Source organism: Manihot esculenta, chromosome 7, assembly GCF_001659605.2.
Source record: "Manihot esculenta cultivar AM560-2 chromosome 7, M.esculenta_v8, whole genome shotgun sequence".
Lineage (NCBI taxonomy): Eukaryota > Viridiplantae > Streptophyta > Magnoliopsida > Malpighiales > Euphorbiaceae > Manihot > Manihot esculenta.
This window is the reverse complement of record NC_035167.2, coordinates 22,121,292-22,138,432: the sequence shown is the minus strand read 5'-3', so window position 1 is coordinate 22,138,432 and position 17,141 is coordinate 22,121,292. Positions and strand designations below refer to the sequence as shown.

At 32.5% G+C, this 17,141-nt stretch overlaps 3 protein-coding genes across 20 annotated transcripts; 2 read left to right on the top strand and 1 right to left on the bottom strand.

Annotated features, from left to right (window-relative positions):
- Positions 1-345: 345 nt before the first annotated feature.
- LOC110618723 (DEAD-box ATP-dependent RNA helicase 18) lies at positions 346-5,667 on the bottom strand. Of its 3 annotated transcripts, none has more exons than XM_021761945.2 (12): positions 5,140-5,659; positions 4,680-4,986; positions 4,145-4,381; positions 3,560-3,808; positions 3,031-3,110; positions 2,828-2,933; positions 2,630-2,743; positions 2,383-2,481; positions 2,175-2,264; positions 1,645-1,751; positions 1,342-1,485; positions 346-1,060 (listed from the first exon to the last, which is right to left on the bottom strand). In XM_021761945.2, the coding sequence occupies exons 2-12, from the start codon at positions 4,950-4,952 to the stop codon at positions 787-789; spliced, it is 1,773 nt and encodes a 590-aa protein (XP_021617637.1). In that variant the 5' UTR covers positions 4,953-4,986; positions 5,140-5,659; the 3' UTR covers positions 346-786. The 3 variants fall into 3 exon arrangements, with proteins under 3 accessions (XP_021617637.1, XP_021617636.1, XP_043814225.1); XM_021761944.2 differs by having other exon boundaries at positions 4,680-4,954; XM_043958290.1 differs by lacking the exons at positions 346-1,060; positions 1,342-1,485 and adding an exon at positions 1,523-1,568 and having other exon boundaries at positions 4,680-4,954; positions 5,140-5,667.
- Position 5,668: 1 nt separating this feature from the next.
- On the top strand, positions 5,669-12,003 carry LOC110618725. 16 transcript variants are annotated; one of them, XR_006351227.1, is made up of 10 exons: positions 5,669-6,045; positions 6,494-6,550; positions 7,277-7,365; positions 7,492-7,555; positions 8,697-8,753; positions 8,853-8,971; positions 9,083-9,120; positions 10,061-10,150; positions 10,257-10,957; positions 11,115-12,003. XR_006351227.1 is itself a non-coding variant. In XM_043958291.1 (10 exons), the coding sequence occupies exons 4-9, from the start codon at positions 7,335-7,337 to the stop codon at positions 10,068-10,070; spliced, it is 360 nt and encodes a 119-aa protein (XP_043814226.1). In that variant the 5' UTR covers positions 5,669-6,045; positions 6,494-6,536; positions 7,119-7,196; positions 7,277-7,334; the 3' UTR covers positions 10,071-10,150; positions 10,257-12,003. The 16 variants fall into 16 exon arrangements, 14 of the variants coding, with proteins under 14 accessions (XP_043814226.1, XP_043814228.1, XP_021617641.1 ...); XM_043958291.1 differs by adding an exon at positions 7,119-7,196 and having other exon boundaries at positions 6,494-6,536; positions 7,277-7,406; positions 10,257-12,003; XM_043958293.1 differs by adding an exon at positions 7,119-7,179 and having other exon boundaries at positions 10,257-12,003.
- A 2,869-nt stretch (positions 12,004-14,872) lies between these two features.
- Positions 14,873-15,578, top strand: LOC110619802 (defensin-like protein 1). The gene is made up of 2 exons (XM_021763356.2): positions 14,873-15,027; positions 15,239-15,578. Exons 1-2 carry the CDS (start codon positions 14,973-14,975, stop codon positions 15,406-15,408), a joined length of 225 nt encoding a protein of 74 aa, XP_021619048.1. The 5' UTR covers positions 14,873-14,972; the 3' UTR covers positions 15,409-15,578.
- Positions 15,579-17,141: the final 1,563 nt, after the last annotated feature.

Here is a 17,141-nt window from a genome sequence, read left to right as displayed (position 1 = left end):
CTTATTTAAAATTTTATAATAAAGCATGTTACAAGTAATTTTGAATTATTTTTTTTTATATAAATTTGAGTAATATATATTTAAGTTAATAATTTTCTCAATGATATTTTCTAATGATATTTTCTAAAGCATATATTATAGTAGCTATCCATAATTTGTTTTTTTATATTGAATATTCTTCAATAGGTATGGTGTATGACTGAAATACTGCATTTCCCTTTTATGTAATAGAAATTAGAAATCGCTTATGTTTGAAAAAAACAAAGAAAAAAGAAAAAAAAAAAAGGAGAAATACGTATACTCAAAGTAATTATAGAACTAAAATTGTCAAGATAAACATGATTTCCTAAATAAACCTAACTTTTACTTTTAACAGTGGCCCACAAATTCAATTAACATGCCATAAATAGTATCACACTTTCAATTAACATGCCATAAATAGTATCACACTTCTCTGAGACATACTAATCCCATCTAAAAGTATAAGCCTATAGGTAGTGAGCTCAGCACACTATATTGAATCTTTGATCTTTTGTGTTCCTCCAATATTGAATTTTCAACTCTAATCAATGGTGAGATCCATACACTATACAATGCATGAAAATTTGATCTAAGATATAAATAACATGGAAACAAAATCTACAACTCCAATCTGTTGTGCCAATCTAGCCTTCAACAAAATCTCCAGAAGAGTTCCACCTGCAGAAGTGTTAACTTCCCTTTTGCTTTTGTAAGCTTTAATGCAAGGTTCCAGTTCAAAAACTAGCCATTTGCAGATCATGCATTTTATAGTAATTCTTCAGTTCCTGTTAACTTTGCATATTCACTTTCATCGATGGTCCCCTTCTTTAGCTTCTTCAGTAATCTATACTCCCGCGCCAATTCATCTTCATCTTCAACTGTCTGCGCAGCTCGTCTCTGCTTAGCGGTTTTCTTCCTCATAACAGTAGGGGCAGCGGCATTGGGGTTATTCTTGGGCTTCTGAGGTTTTGCTTCTTGCTGTTGTGCTTCTTTCTTCGCTTGCAAATTCTTCTTCCTTTGTTTCTCCCGAGATTTATCCCTAATTTTACAGTCATTAGCTGTTAGAACTGAAAATTATCATCTCAGGCAACTTAACATAACGAAGAGATTAAGCCCATGGATACAGTTGAAATTTCTGGAAAAATAAGAGAATATTTCAAATGGAAAGATATCAGAGGGCCAAAGAAAAGGAAAGAAAAATCAACCTGCCCATAAAGTAATTACAAAGAAATTTCAAGCCTGGAAAGTTCAGTCGTACAAGTTGTCGTCCCCTCTGATTCTACTTAATGCATACGCTCAAGGATGGAAAAGAGTACTTACTTGTACTTGATGTCCTCCAATTTGATGTCCTCAACTGGAGTAAAACCGACGGTTGAAAGTGAGTGGTGCTTTACCTCAGGCATTGAAGGGAGCTGCAATAAGCCAAATCCCATGCCCAATTTCCCAATTTCAAGTTCTTTCCATCTGTGGAACATAACATACAATTAAACAATTACAACCTCACTTACGTATGGTTTTATGAAGGAATACTGGATACAGTCCCAACCCTGTTAAATACAGCTTGTGAGAGTGAGGGAGAGAGAGAGAGAGAAACAACTAAACTCGAGAAAACTATTTAGTGACCTGAAAATGTACGAACAATGATGCTCTTTATATGCACGGATAAATGAAACAAATGCTCTCAGTCCCTTCTCCATGACATCTCGGTCCTTCTTGGCAGCAGATCGTATCTGAAAATGAAATCATGAGATTTTATCAAATGAGCAAAGAAGAAAAGACGCGATGGAAGTAACGAGAACTGAATAAAGTATCTTCAAAGAAAGAAGCCAGTAATTATAAAATATAGTGCTGTCTTCAAAAACATCAAATAATGACATACAGCAATCAGATCAAATTTCTCAACATAATTCAAAATTATGATAATTGAACAATAGGGTTCATTATATCTGATGGTTTCAGGAATTAGCAATGGCGCTCAAATAAAAATTCAAGGCATCCACTTAATGACGGAGTGGACATCATAGAAAATAAATGGTTTCACCTGTGATGCTTCCTGTTCATTAAAAGTAAGTTTTTTAATAGCATTATCAACTTAATCAGGATCAGTCAATATCTATCCCGACACTCCAAGTTACCACAGATATCACTCTTACCTGAGGAACAACATCAGGAGCATGATCTGATTTTTCCTTCTTTTGAAGAGGAACCCTTCTTATATGCAGAAATTCAACATAAGCTTCCTCCTGCATTCGCATAACCAGACTGATCACTTCCCATAATACATGAATTGAATGCTTAAACCAAGAGCAGGAAATTATGAACCGAGTTGTAATGATCACATGGATAGAGACAGAAATTAACCTTTGGCAAAAGGAAAACGATAGCACTTCCTTGTCTACCCAACCGAGCAGTTCGGCCAACTCTGTGAATGAAAACATTTGGATCCTGAGGAGGATCATACTGAAAAATACGAAGGATATCAACATCAATCAGCTTTTAGAAATGAAAGAGTATAAAGGGAAAAAGGTCAATAACCTTCACATGAAATCTTTATTTTCATTTTTTATAAAATTACAAGGCTACATAGTCTAGTTATTTATTATGCTACCTGCACTATACAATCAACTCCTGGAATATCAAGTCCACGTGCTGCAACATCCGTACATAGAAGAATGCCATTTGTGAGAGATGTAAATGAAGCCAATGCTTTCTCTCTTGCAGTCTAAGAGACAAAAGAAATTGTAAGTGTCAGAATACACAACGTTCATGAATTTCAGTACCATGAATATCATCTCCCAAAATTCACCTGCTTCATCTTCCCATGAAGGGGAATCAGTGAGAAGCCCTTTAAAGCAGTAAGACGTGGAAGAACAACTCCCCAATAATCAACACATGCACACGTCATAAAATATCTGCAAATGTGAGGAAATCATTATCGTGAAAATGATCTCAATCGCCAGTAAGACTGGTTGCTTTACTAAGACATTGGAAATATAAAAAATAACTCACACGATGATCTTCTTTGACTTGTTCTTAATAAGGAGATCAACAAGCTGAGATGGTTTATTATCTTCTTCGCATTCTAAATACTGCAGAAAGAGAGGGTGGTACGCGGGGGGGGGGGGGGGGAACCAAAAGTAGGTTCATCAGCTAACAAAGCAATTGAAAAGCACACAACATATCATGTTTAACAATTAGAGAACCATAGACAACCATTTTCAGGTTCAGCATACAAGAGCATTGCAAAAAATTTTTTCACCAAATATGCAAGCATGTTAATCAATACAGAATTGACAAGTCCCAAAAACAATCATGGATCCTCGAGCAATTAGATGAGATGGAATGTTATACTCAAGCAACACAATTCAAACGAAAGGTGTGCAGCCATGTTGAAAGAATTTGATGTACTAATTTCCTATTGTTAAACCAGAAGTGAGAATTTTGTAATAGCGAGTGCAATTTGCACAAAAAGGGAAAAAAAAATCTTGAAAGAATAACTATTTGACACACAACTGATAAATTTCAACAAACTACAAACCTCAAGTTGAAGGCCTGAAGGTGTTTTTGAATGTGAAGATGCGGAGTCAGTCAATGATTTTGTTTCTGCTCGAACTTCAACCCTCACAGGATTCCTTAGTCCAGCTTTGGATAACTCTTCAACTGCCTCAGTTTGAGTAGCTGAAAAAAGACCAGTCCTGCGAAGCTTGGGTAAGTGAGCCATAATGGAATTTATCTGCTTTTGGAATCCCATATCCAAGAGTCGATCAGCCTCATCCAAGATTAAAACCTGTACCACCAATGAATGTATCACCATTAATAAACTTTATAGTCATCACATTCTTGCGAATAAAATTATTATTCTCATTAAAGTTGCTAAAATATATCCTGATTTCAACAAGTAAATATCTCAGTTAACACTAAGAAGGCATGTAAAAGTTTGTACTTATGTCCTCGAAATCAATGGGCATGGTTCTTTCTATAAAACTATATGAAGTCAATGCTACCTATTTTAATGGAAAACAACATCAATTCTATAAGATCTACTGCCTGAGTTTGTTCTATTTTGACTTGCAAATGTCATGAAATAAAGTTCACAAACTCATTGACAAGTGAAAATCACTACCTCCAGGTTTCGAAAGTCCAAGAAATCCACACGTTCCATGATGTCATAAAGTCTTCCAGGCGTTCCAATCAATATATTAGCCCCTTCCTCCTCTATTTTCTTCACATCAGCTTTCACATCCCCTCCGCCAACAAGGAGAATCGACTTAACATTCGACAAAGTTGCAATGAAAGGCTGAGCAACGTTATATATTTGTGATGACAACTCCCTAGTAGGAGAGAGAATTATCCCCATCACCTGTAAACAAAAGCAAATTCTAAGCTAAATACAACAAAAACCAAAAGGCCACAATGACACAGAGCTGTACACAAATAGATAACACAGCCAAGCTCACTCTAATAAGCTCAACCATTACATTATACAAATTTGAGCATATCACTTGTAAGCTAGAGACACTACAATATATTAGAATTAGATACAAAGCTGAGCTTAACTCAACTTCATATAACTCACCCTACAGAAAAAGGACACATTTTGAAATTCAAAACGCCAAAAAAGGAAGAAAAGAAAAGGAGAAGATAGACGAGAAGCACACCTGGTGGGGTTTGTGAGAAGCAGAGGCTCGACGGAGAATCTCGACAAGTGGGACTACGAAAGCAAGGGTTTTTCCAGAGCCGGTTGCGGCGTCGACTGCAACATCCTTGTAGCTGCAAAGTAGTGGAATCGTGGCTGCTTGGACCGGCGTGCAATACTCGAAACCTGTTAATGTTAGAGCTTCGAGAACTGGTTCTGAGAGTGGCGGTTTTAGATCGGAGAAGCGCGTTTCCGTTAACGCTCTATTCGGATTCGGCGAATCGGAGAGGTCCATCGCTTCAGACACCCATTACACGAAAGATAACCCACTTTAGAATATAACACAGTCAGCACAAAAAGTAAGTTCCAAATCAGTTCTTAGTTACAGTTTATGCTATAAGTCCACCCAAGTACTGTAAAAAATAAATAAGAAAGCTATTGATCATTGATCAGTAAATGAGCCAAGTTCACAGTTCACTTACTTTCCATGGGCAGTTTCTCCAAAAAGCATGACCGCATCAGAAGAATTCGAAAGGAATTAAGGAGATTTTTAGTAACAAGTATAAAGTCTCTTTTCTTAGCTGTGTTAGATTTTGTCTTAGCATGCCGACTGAGGAAGACTGAGGAAGACTGAGGACTGAGGACTGAGGAAGACAGAGGACTGAGGAGTGAGGACAACCAAGTTGCTGACGGTGCGGAGAGCCGATGAACTGGAGAGCGACGGCCGACGATTGCGTGGAGAGTGACGGCCGACGCCGACGATTGCGTGAAGAGAGAGACTAGAGAGCTACAGTGAGGTGAGGAGGAGTCCGCGTTGCTAAGTCGCGCATCCGCAACGTAGTCAAGAGCGACGACCCGAGTTAGCCGCGATGGTTAATCAGTCGATGTCGGGAGGAGAGTGGAGGTTGGACGGTGAACGGTGGACCCGCTGTAAGTGGTGGAGCTCAGTGCTCAGAGAAGAGGCACAGTCATTGTGTGTGACGTGAGGGTGAGGCGGCATGGAATGGAGATTGGCGTGAACTCTACTCAGTGGCACAGCATTTAGATTCAGGGCAAACATTCAAAACGACGTAGTATAGGTGATTTCGGTTCGGTTCGGTCTAATTGAAATTTTTGAATCTAAAACCGAACCGAAATGAATAGATAAAACGAAAAGAAAAGGGAAGATCAATACACAATTGAATTGGCCAAAAATGACAATGGGCATCAATTCATTGAATTTTTTTTTTTCCAAACTTAGTCTCTGCAATGATTCTACACTGAATTGGGTATCTAAATTCTGTATCTGCAGTCTGCCAACTCAACTTTGTTGATGGCCACAAGCTTTTCAACTTCAGTTTAGCATCTCCTCTCCCAAAATTTCCTCGCGGTGTCCTCAGCGAAGATGGGTATTCTCTCTTTCTCTTTTTCTTGATTTTGGAATTTATCATCTGATTATGTTATTTAGCACTGGTAAAAGTTGATGCATTGCTTCATTGAATTTTCTTTACATTAGTGTTAGACCCAACTATTATTTTTACTATTTTCTTATTTATTCACTAATCCATGATGACAGTTTGGTATATGCTAATTAAGTATTACTATTTCTAAGAGATAGTAGTAGTGCTGTATAATTGGTATTTTATGGTTTTAATTAATTGAAATCTACTTAGGTTGGGTATTTATCGTAAAGGCTTCTATTAAACATTAAAATTCCATCTGGGAAAAATAATTTCTTTAGCACATCAATCTAAAGTGAAAATTTTCGATTATGGGATCTGTAGCATTAAGTTGGTAGCCTACCTGCGTGTCATTTCAGTCCAATCCTTAATAAGATACTCATTTCTCCTGTTGTAGCTTTTATAAGGTGGCAGTGAATGAGTCTGTGCTATGGTTTGAGGTTGGCTCCATCAGGTTACACTTCTTTGTTTTCCATTTACTGTAAGGAGTTTGTTATTATTTTTGGGAGATTAAACTCCAAATTGCTTTTGAATTTGGAAGAAATATAATTTAAGCTATATGCTAGCTGGATTTTCATTGCAGTCCAAGATCTCTATGTTGATATTGAAGTATTGAACATTATTGGTCATCCAAAGAATAATGAAAAGAATCCTAATGCTACTGTAAATGTGTGAAAGCCACATAGCCATTAATTTTTTACTTCCATTGTATTTTCTTTGTAATAACCTTTTAGATACCATTATGCACTTATGACCAATTACTTTTAGTTCGTTTGGCATTGAATTTATCTTATTTGACTCTGTGGACCAACTATGCAATGGGATGATTTTTAATCACAATCCACCTAGATGTGTTGGTTGCCTGGTAAATGCTTCTCCTCTAGATGTATCTCAAATGATTTTTCCATTTTAAACTGATATACAAAGAAAGCATGCTTTTGTAGGATTATTGCATATTTTTACCTTCCTGTCATGTACTGTTAGTTTCATCTTCATTCAATTTTTTCATATCTTCATGATAGGGCTGGAGTTATCTCTGGAAGGTTGTCTTTTATCCAAATTGAACAATAGAATTATTTGAAGGTTATTATAGCAACGATGTGAGAGACTCTAAGTAGAATCTTGTCGTTATAGAGAAATTCCATTGGACTTAAAACATTTCATATTTTCCTGGAACCAGGTGCTAGACGTTCATATATTGGATAAAAAGCAATACTGTTGCTTGCTGTAATTTGTCTATGAGGCACCTGCATGGGAGAAGCAACAAATGTAGCGTTTGTTTCCTGCCAAATCTATTTAAGAATACCAATGTTGTTATTCTTAATTACATATGCTTTCTTCGGACCTCATGTATACCATTTTTCTGTGGACTTAACCGTCTTCTTGGTACTGTAGGATTGTGGGGGGCCGTTACATTATGGCATGGAATGTATTGCACTTGTGACAGACAACATAGGAGGTAAATATATAGCAAAAATGCCTGACTTTAAGGCATATTCACATTGAATTTGGAGATATGTTAATGTTCATGGAGAATTTCTTTCGTGCTATGTTTGTTTAGTATAATGAACTCATATGTTTGGAATATTTTATCCTGAACAGTACCAAACTGATAAGGCTTTTATATTTTGTTGCTGATTTTTCAAACTAATATACCTAATTTGATTCTTAAGTCTTAACCCAACAAGCATATCATATATTTGCATTTTGCGCTTAACTAGTATTTTTTATGAATTATAATGGACGGAGAGCAGAGAGTTATCTTTGTTGTTGGAATGGTAAAGAATGTTGCTATTTTTTTTTCCCAAATCAAGTAACTTGTTACATTAAACAAATTACTAACAGATGTCAATCACAAAGGGGTCTCTCTCCAAAGTTTTTCTTTGACAAGCTAGTTGATACCTCTGCATTTTATTCATCGTATATAACATTTTCTTTTGCTGGAAAAGAAAAGTTCTTTTTGTCTATTATATGTAGGCAGATATACTGTTTAATGGAAACACGAGTTGATTGCTTCAAAATAGAATCTCAGCAGTATTATCTTATGTGGGAATCACTATATCAATGTGTTCTTTTCTACCTATCACAATATGCCTGCCATCTATATCATTGTGTAAATGTTTTAGTTATTGTGAAGGCTTGACCACTTTTGGCAAATCATAGTTGGTTCCTGAAGCACAGTCTGAGCTTTATTTTTGTGAATTCCATGATGGACTTTTGCTTATGTTTTCTTTTTCTTTCTGATGAAAGAAAACACGAAACAACTTTAGGACTCATTTGAAGAATGAAAAAAAAAAAAAAAAGCCTGTATGACCTAATATAAAGCTAATTGAGGGAAGTGGAAAATGCACTTTTCCTGGTAATTAATAGATTTGGGTTCCTACTCCCAGGAAACGTGAAAAGGGGAGCAAATGGTTAGAAACATTGTTCTTAACATCAGGCTTACTCTCAAGGATAGCAAGTTTTTTAGATTCCTATACTGAAGGTCTTACACAACCATGGAGCTCAACTATGGATCTTTGTCATTTGAAATATTGGTTTTGGTAGGTTAAGTTCGAGATTTCCTTGTAGATTTTAATTAGACCTCTTCACATTTGCAGGTTATGATGTATGCACTGCTATTGGACATGTCTTGATCTCTGTTACTAGCATCATTGGTAAGATATTTCTTCCTTTATTTAAATAGTGTGAATAATATTTTGTTATTATACACTTGCAAGTGCCTAACATTATCTTTATAATCATCAATAATGTAGATGAACGGAATCCACAAAAAGGTGTCATTGTTAAGATGTCAAATACTGTTAAGACATCCACTGGCTCCAAGAATTGTTCGCTCAATGTCTCTGTCATTTGCAATTCAAATGGTGTTCAAGTGAGAGAAGTTCTTTTTTCCCTTCCTCCTACTTGTTCTAATACATTAATTCTCTCTATATCTGGTAGTACTTTGTTTATTCCTTGATTTTGTCATCACTATGTTTCACAGGGGCCACATTCACTGGAGAAATTAGGGACCTGTGATTTGTGAGTGTCTGCAATTCATCTAGAACTTAAAATGTTTAATGTTCTGTAAATTATTTTATTAGCTCTATGTCGCCAAATGTTTGTCTGCAGCAAGCAATATGTGCTGCACAGTTTGAGTTCACATGTTTAAGCATACAACTAAATGCCTAAGTCTTAACCCCTTCAACTTCAGGATTGTATATTTGAGCAATGCATATCATCTCTTATGAATGGTGTTATCATGCTTTGTTGACGATCAACTTCCTGGCATTTCCTATGTATTTGAAAATAATTTTGTGTTTTTGCATTCCTATTGGACATCAGGTGTTGGCTATGGCATAGTATGGAATCTGCTAATCCTGCTGTTATAGACTGATAGCCTTTTTGTTTCTCATCTTGAACTCTCTTTTAGTAAACCAGAGGACATGGGATTAATTGTCTGCATGATTCTACATTTTCTTGAGATAGATTTGATTGGACGTTTCCATTTCTTCCCACTGTTATCACTTAACATTAAAGTCTTTTCTCGCCAGTGTTGGTATTCCAGACATTTATTAAGGTAGTTTTTAGTTAGAACTTAGAAGTTAGATAAGTGGCTGATTAATACCTTTTAAATTCCTTTGGAAAAAGGTGTTATCAATCCATTCCATGCTATTTCGTGTTATACTCGTGTTGTGTCCTTCTTTAAGGGCATCGCTTCTGCTAGCAAGTTATGGTGTATAATGGAAAATATGCTGTAACTGGTGATCCTGTAACATTTGCAGTGTGCCAAAAGATTTCAACATGTGAAGACTAGAGAATAAATAGTAAAAATAGTGAATATTGTAGATTTTGTAGTTTTATCATGGATAGGTTTTATATTTGTAATTCTATTTTGTCCCTGTCAACTGCTGTTTTGATACATTTATAGGATTTGACTTGCATATGAACGTTTCAAGTCTGTCATTTTTTATTGTAACAGGCTGCAGTAATACAGGCAGCATCCTTTGGGTTGTGCCATTGTATCTGTTCATGGGAAGGGATGGGGCTGGTTTGGTACCTTGGTCATCATGTAAGGATTTCAATTCTTTTTTTCTTTTCCTCATGAATAGATTTGATCTGGTTAAACTATCATAGACTTGGAGTCACCTTGATTGACTGATTGTTTCATTTTTCAGTATCTTATGTCTTTCTGGTAGTTATATGCTGGTGGGTGCAGTCCTTGGAGCACGTGAGTTAGATGTATGCTTCATCTCTATCTGTTTTCTTGATTGTTTGAACTATTTTAACCGACAATGACACCTGTGCTTATCCAAAATCAAGCTTAATAATGCAATTATGTTTCACTCTTCTGTGCATTATGGAGCAACATTGTTAACATCTGTTAATACATGCATAAAGAAATTGGTCAAGTGTCCATAATCTATTATTTGTAATGTGACTAAATTTTTTGTGTTTATTGGTGAATCATGCTTTCCAATTCCTTTGGAATTCAAATGAGAGATTTATTGGAGGCTTGGAGCATGGAGAATATGTTCATATTCTGTGCTTAACTAACCATTGAGGCATGCAACACTGTGCATGACTCTATGGTGGCTTTGGCATTCCAATGGCTTCAAGCATGAATAGCCATTTTCTCTTAAGCTAGTCGCAACTCTGATTGATTGACTGTATAAAAGGAGAAGCCAATTCTATCTAAATTTGCTGAAACTACAAATATCAAACTAGAATCTAACTTTACCTACATTAGACATATTTGGTATAAATATCTGAAAAGCTTAACATTCTGTCAAGTATTGAACTTAGGAATTTATCATTTTAATCTCCTTGCAGAGTTATTTTGCATCTCTGGTGTGGAAATTTAGAGGAGCAACAGAAGGTATTAGTATTCTTCATTGATGATTGTATTTGCACAGTAGAAAACTAGCTACTCTTTCTGGAGGTTGTCTATGGTTGATTTTACATGAGTATAAATGAAACTGGAGTAGATAGGGCCAGACTGAATTTTTGTTTGGTGTCTTGGATGCTGATAGCAGTTGGCCTTACCGTGAGGTCCATGGCAATGGACACTTGATATTTTCACATCCATACTGCGACTGTGCTTAGCAGAAAGCTGCAATGTGATCCATGGAATGTTAAGTAAACTTTTTGTGGGTGTTAGTAAATATGACTCTATACTTCATGAATGGGTTCATACACTGTAGGATTGGAAAGTCATATTATCTACTATATCGGTGTTTACAAGTGTATGTAATAGAGAATTAAGAGAGTAAAATTTCATTAGAAACTAATAGATTACTATATTTTATGGTTTAGGTAACGATATATTTACGATGGTTATGAAATTATTGTCTTAAAACTCATAATGCAACAATTGGCAGCAATTTAAAATCGTTACAAAGGAAGTTTATTTTTTTACTATTTATAATAACATACTTTAATAAAAAGTTTATTTTATATTTAGTAAAATCATAATTTTAGTCATACTTTTTATCTGTTGCGAAAATAATTAAACTGTTGTCTTATACTTAGTAGCGGAGGTAGATGTAGAAGTTCTCAAACTGTTGCTATTGACTTACGACTATAGTTAAAGTAGTAATAATTTACTGTCACTATCCTAAATCTATTTTAGCAATAGTCATGCAAGTGCTTTTTGTTTACTTTTTTTTTTTTTGGGAGAATTATAGGTGTACTTTCTTCCAACATTGTGGTATCATAATAAAGCTAACATTTCTTAATTTTCCATGTTGTCTATTAATATTTTTATTTTTTTATAAAAAAATTTTATTAGTATACTGAAAAAACTTTGCATATAAACGCATTTTAAAACCCACAAAATAATGAGAGACCTCCCATCCTAATCCTTGCAGGCTAAGCGAAAAAATCTAGAGAAATTCATTAAAATATATAAATTAAAAAAAAAAACAACAAAGCAACCAACTAAGCAAACCACAAGCCACAAAACTTGCAAGAGTTATAGCTCAACCTTGAAAATGACAGTTTAATATTATATGACATTCTAATATTTTATGTGTTTGAAATTGAATCGAGAATTAACTTTATGTTTTGAGAAACAAGTTTTAAACATGAAACTTGTTGAAGTGAACTTTAATGAAATTAAGTTATTTCTGCTATCATTCTATTGCATGACAATTTTATATTGGTTGAGTACATGAATGTGTTTTATTGTTTTTATTATTTTCAATTTTTATGCTTGAGAACAAGCAAAGGTGTAAGTGTCGCGGAATCTAATGAGTTGCAAAACTCAACTCTTTTGCCCTGTTAAATTCCATGATTTTACTATGATTTTGATATAAATAATTCAAATTTACTTGAAATTTGATTTTTGACAAGTTTTTGTGCAGAAGTTAAGAAAATTAATGAAAAAATGCTGAATTGGAATATTTTCGGACCGAGAGGTTATAGCCTTGAGTAAACCTGTAGTCCAAGGTGATGTACAGCTCCAGAATTCAAAAATTGACACCTCAGCCCGATTTTGCCACCTAAACAAGGATAAGATCAGCATCAAGTTAGATCAAACACAATCAGATTAGAATAGGAATAAGATAAGAGTAGTATAATTTATTTTAAATTATTAAATTTTATCTTTTTGTACCTATATAAATACTCTTAGAATTAAATCTAGGTATCATATTTTTTTTTCTCTCTCCCTTCTCTCCTCTCTTGCCACAGCTCCCTCTCTTCTTCTCCATCTTTTTCTTCTTCTTTTTCTTCTTTTTTTAGCTTTTGCAATTTTACTATGCCCTTTAGAGACTGAAAAATTATTTTCAAGTTAAATTAAATTGAGGTTTCATTCAAATTATGAGGTTATACACTTCAATTCTCTTTATCTTATTTCTATTTTCTGTTAATTTTTTATTTCGATGAACATCACCTCCACTGTTATTTTCTTGAGAATTCAAGAGGTTTATTAAATCTCTTGAGAAAATAATGCTAATTAATTCAATTAAATCTGTAATTGTTTAATTTGATTAATAATGATTAATTTAAACGCAAAACTGACTAATTTATTCATAAGAAAGAATTGTGGGATTTGTGTGCTCGATTACTATAACCAAACAAAAATAATAACATAGAATTATTTTTCTAACCAATGATCAACCGCAAAACATCTCAATTTAATTACCTTCAGCTGAAATTTTTAATTAATTATTTGTTTCACAATTTTCAATTGTATTATTTATTATTTTTCTTTTAAGTTTATTTTTCTTGACTTACCCAAGATAAAACTATTTTCATCAAAAACTCTTTTTTCTCACTTTTTATATTAAACTACTCTTCTATTTCAGTTGGTCATCTAAATTAAACAGAATTAAGATTTTTGTAGGTTTGATGCTCACTTACCCTGTCTACAAAAAAGCCTCCAAAATTTCCACAAGATCTATTTAAAAGAAACAAAAAAAAAAACAAACAGAAAAGAACCTTCCGAAGATGGGGAGGGAGACTCACTCTTCAGGTAGCAAAGGAAGGGGCCCATCTGCCTCAGGAAGCCAACTTTATGGTAGAAACGGGAGAGACTTGTGCTCCTAAACAGAAGAACCAAAAAGAAACGAGAGAATCTCTCTAGATAGAAGCTAGAGAGATGTTTATAAATTGTTTTTTCAGGCAATTAATCTAAATAATCCAAACATTTTCAACAATTCACGATTTGTATTCTATAATTTTTATTTTGAACAATTAAATTAAATGTTTAAGATTTACGATTTTATCCATAAATTTAAATTAATTTTATTAAAATCTAAAATTGTCATTCTCTCATCCTACTTAGCTTTTTTATTATTTTTTAATTTATATTTTTGAATTATTGACTAAAATAATCCAAACACTTTTATAAATTGACATTTATATCCTAATTTTTTTAGATTATTAAATAAAATAATTCAAATTTTTCATGAATTCATATTATCACAATTTTTAAATATTAAATAATTACGAAAATAATTATCAAAACATCTAAAAAATCAGTCAGCATATCCTTACCTAAGTTACCAAAAAAAGAAAAAATCAAATTCCACATTGACTTTTTTGTAGCTTTGAATGTCAAAAGAGAATGAAATTTAAAGGAATGATAATTAAAAAAAAATTGAACAAGGGAGGCTATTTTGGAGAAGAAGACTGTTAAAAAGTGATAAATAATTATTTTCTTCTCAAATTAATCTCCCTTTATCCCTTGCTTCTTTTTCTATTGTCACTCTGTTTGTAACTAGAGCTGCAAAAAAAAGTCACGGATTAATTGTCTTGGTTAAGGATAGAGTTATTGATTTTTTGTATGTATTGATAATTGCATTTCCACCTTTCAAGTTTTAAATATTAGGATATAAATATAAATTTATGAAGATATTTGATTGTTTTGTTTATTAAAAAAAATAAAATATAAATGTGAAGGTACAAAAATATTTAGTTTATTTTTTTATTAGGTAGTTAATTAAAAAATAATATGTTATGGTCAAAATTAATTTGGGATCTGGATAAAAGCCCATGATAATTATCGCATAAACAAATAAAGAACCTTTGTCTAGATAGGTCTTCGCTCGTCTCTATCTTGTGTGTGTTGGACGATGTCTCACGAGATTTGCTGTCTATGTTCTCTAGCGTGTTCGAAGATGCGTACCGAGATAATTCACACTCTGTCGTGTAACCTGAACAAAGATCGATGCTATTCACGCTACAAAAGAACAAACAAATGTGTAAGATAGCATGTGAAGGAGCATTGGTTTGCTCATTTCACGTGAAAATATTCGAATTTCCAACACTCTCTTTCTGCTCCAAATATCAGTTTATGGCAGCTATATATTTGCGCAGATGAAAGAACGGAGAACTTGTTCCATTTCCGAAGTATTATTACCAGAAAGCTAGGCTGCAAAATAACACATATGGAGAAGAGATCTTTTGGGCTCTTATTGTTGCTGTTCATCGTCTTGGCTTCTCGTAAGCTATATTATATCTCTTTCTCTTTCTTTTAAACCAAATATATATCTCGTACATAACAAAAAAGTTTTGGTTTTAATAACTTAATACAACTCTTTTGAAATAACCTTTGACAAGTGAAAATAATTCTAGTTACGGCTTTATGTCTCCTTTAAGAGATTGATACAGAAATTTCTATTTAATGTGTTTGTTACGCATGCCCTGCGTGCAGAGGAGATGGTGCTGCCCATTGAAGCTAGGGTTTGCGAGTCAAAGAGCCATCATTTCAGAGGAGTGTGCACGATAGCCCACAACTGTGCTATAGTGTGTAGGAATGAAGGCTTCTCTGGCGGCAAGTGCAAAGGATTCCGACGCCGCTGTTTCTGCACTAGGCTTTGCTAGTTTTATTTGCATGAAAGGAAGGGACGTTGCTGCAAACCTGTTATGTTTACTTTGTGTTGCTAATAATGCTTGTTCCCTAACCGTTTTGTTCCAATATATTCCTCCTGTTGTTTGAAAAGTTCTCTCTCGTTTCTATTTCTGATATAGAAGTGTTATCTGTTTAATCCCTATTCCATTCATCTCATAATTTTTTTTCATTTTATTTTTTATACATATTAAAAAAATAATTTTTTAATTAATTTTTCAATTATATTTATGTTGAAAATATTAAATTTTATTAAATAATTAAATAAAATTATAATAATTAATTTATATATTATTATAATATAAAAAAATGATAATAATTTTAAAACAACTAAATAATAAAAAATGGATAAGAATTATGGGTTGATGAAATATAATAATTAATAATTTATTTTTTAATATAAAATTACAGAAAAAAAAAAAAAAAAAAAAAAAAAACACTGAAGAGTTGCTGCGTATACCGTTATCACGATGTTCCTAAACCTAAACCCCAGATTTGAACCAACTGAAGCAAGGACCAGTGAAGCAAAACTACCAGCGATCTATGCGATTTTTTTATAAAAATATTTATATGAAGTTTTGAATTACCGGTCAATTTTATTAACGGATTTTATTAATAAATTTTCATCCTTAATAATTTTAACAGATTTTTAAATTTATTGATAAATTTTAATATAAAAAATTTTAATTTTATTAACAGATTTTATTAATAAAAATATTTTAATTTTATTACCGAATTTTATTAATAAATTTTCATCCTTAATAATTTTAACAGATTTTTAAATTTATTGATAAATTTTAATATAAAAAGTTTTGTGTAAAAATTTATTAATAAATTTAAAATTCGTTCGCAATCTATTGATATTATTAACGATTTCAAAATTAGCAATATATAAAATAATTAATGTTGAAATTTATCAAACGAGCTTAAAGTTCGTTAGTAAATTTATTGATAATTCATTAATGAATTTGAATTTGATAGTAAATTTAAAAAAATATTTAAATTAATAACGGATTCTAAATTTATTAATAATGTGTTCGAAAAACTACTAATAAATTTAAAAATATGTTATTAAATTTTATTATTAAATTAATAAATAAAAAAATATTAAATTTACCGATGAATGTCATCTGTTAATAAATTTACATACTACTTAAAATTTTCATACTTTTTTTTTAAATTTACATTTTTCAATTACCAACATATTTACTATCAAATATCAAATCCATTGATAATTTTTAAGAAAAAAAATTCTTTTTTCTTCAAAATTTAATAACTAATTGCAAATTCGTTAATAAACCCATTAATAATTTACATTTATAAATATAACAGTCTATTCTCCTTTTATTATTTTATCATTTTCATTTCTTTCATTTCCTTTTCCTTTCTCTTATTTTCTTTTTTTTTCAATTATTTTCTTTTATTTCACTTTCTTATCTTATATTTTTTTCTTCTCATTTTTTTATCTATCATTTTCCTTTCATCTCTTATCCTTTTTTATCTTATTCTCTTCCCTCTTCTGTTTTTTTTCTTTATTTCTCTCCATAATTTTCTTTTCACTTTCTCTATTTTCTTTTCTATTATTTTCTTCCATTTCTTCTCTTATTCGTCATTTTCTCTATAATTATCATTCATATTATTTTCTATCATATAATTTTCTTCTATCATTTTCTTTCTATCTATATTTTTTCTTTTATTTTCTCTTTAT

Excerpts from the sequence above, each read along its gene's own strand:
- LOC110618723 (XM_021761944.2), bottom strand. The coding sequence starts at position 5,176 with ATGCGGTCATGCTTTTTGGAGAAACTGCCCATGGAAA. Across the intron at positions 3,809-4,144 it reads TGGACTTTCGAAACCTGGAG|GTTTTAATCTTGGATGAGGC; the intron begins GTAGTGATTTTC and ends TTGGTGGTACAG. Across the intron at positions 1,752-2,174 it reads CTCCTGATGTTGTTCCTCAG|ATACGATCTGCTGCCAAGAA; the intron begins GTAAGAGTGATA and ends TTTCATTTTCAG.
- LOC110618725 (XM_021761953.2), top strand. The coding sequence starts at position 7,335 with ATGAGGCACCTGCATGGGAGAAGCAACAAATGTAGCGTTTGTTTCCTG. Across the intron at positions 7,407-7,491 it reads ATCTATTTAAGAATACCAAT|GATTGTGGGGGGCCGTTACA; the intron begins GTTGTTATTCTT and ends TTGGTACTGTAG. Across the intron at positions 8,972-9,082 it reads GCAATTCAAATGGTGTTCAA|GGGCCACATTCACTGGAGAA; the intron begins GTGAGAGAAGTT and ends TATGTTTCACAG.
- LOC110619802 (XM_021763356.2), top strand. The coding sequence starts at position 14,973 with ATGGAGAAGAGATCTTTTGGGCTCTTATTGTTGCTGTTCATCGTCTTG. Across the intron at positions 15,028-15,238 it reads GTTCATCGTCTTGGCTTCTC|AGGAGATGGTGCTGCCCATT; the intron begins GTAAGCTATATT and ends CCCTGCGTGCAG.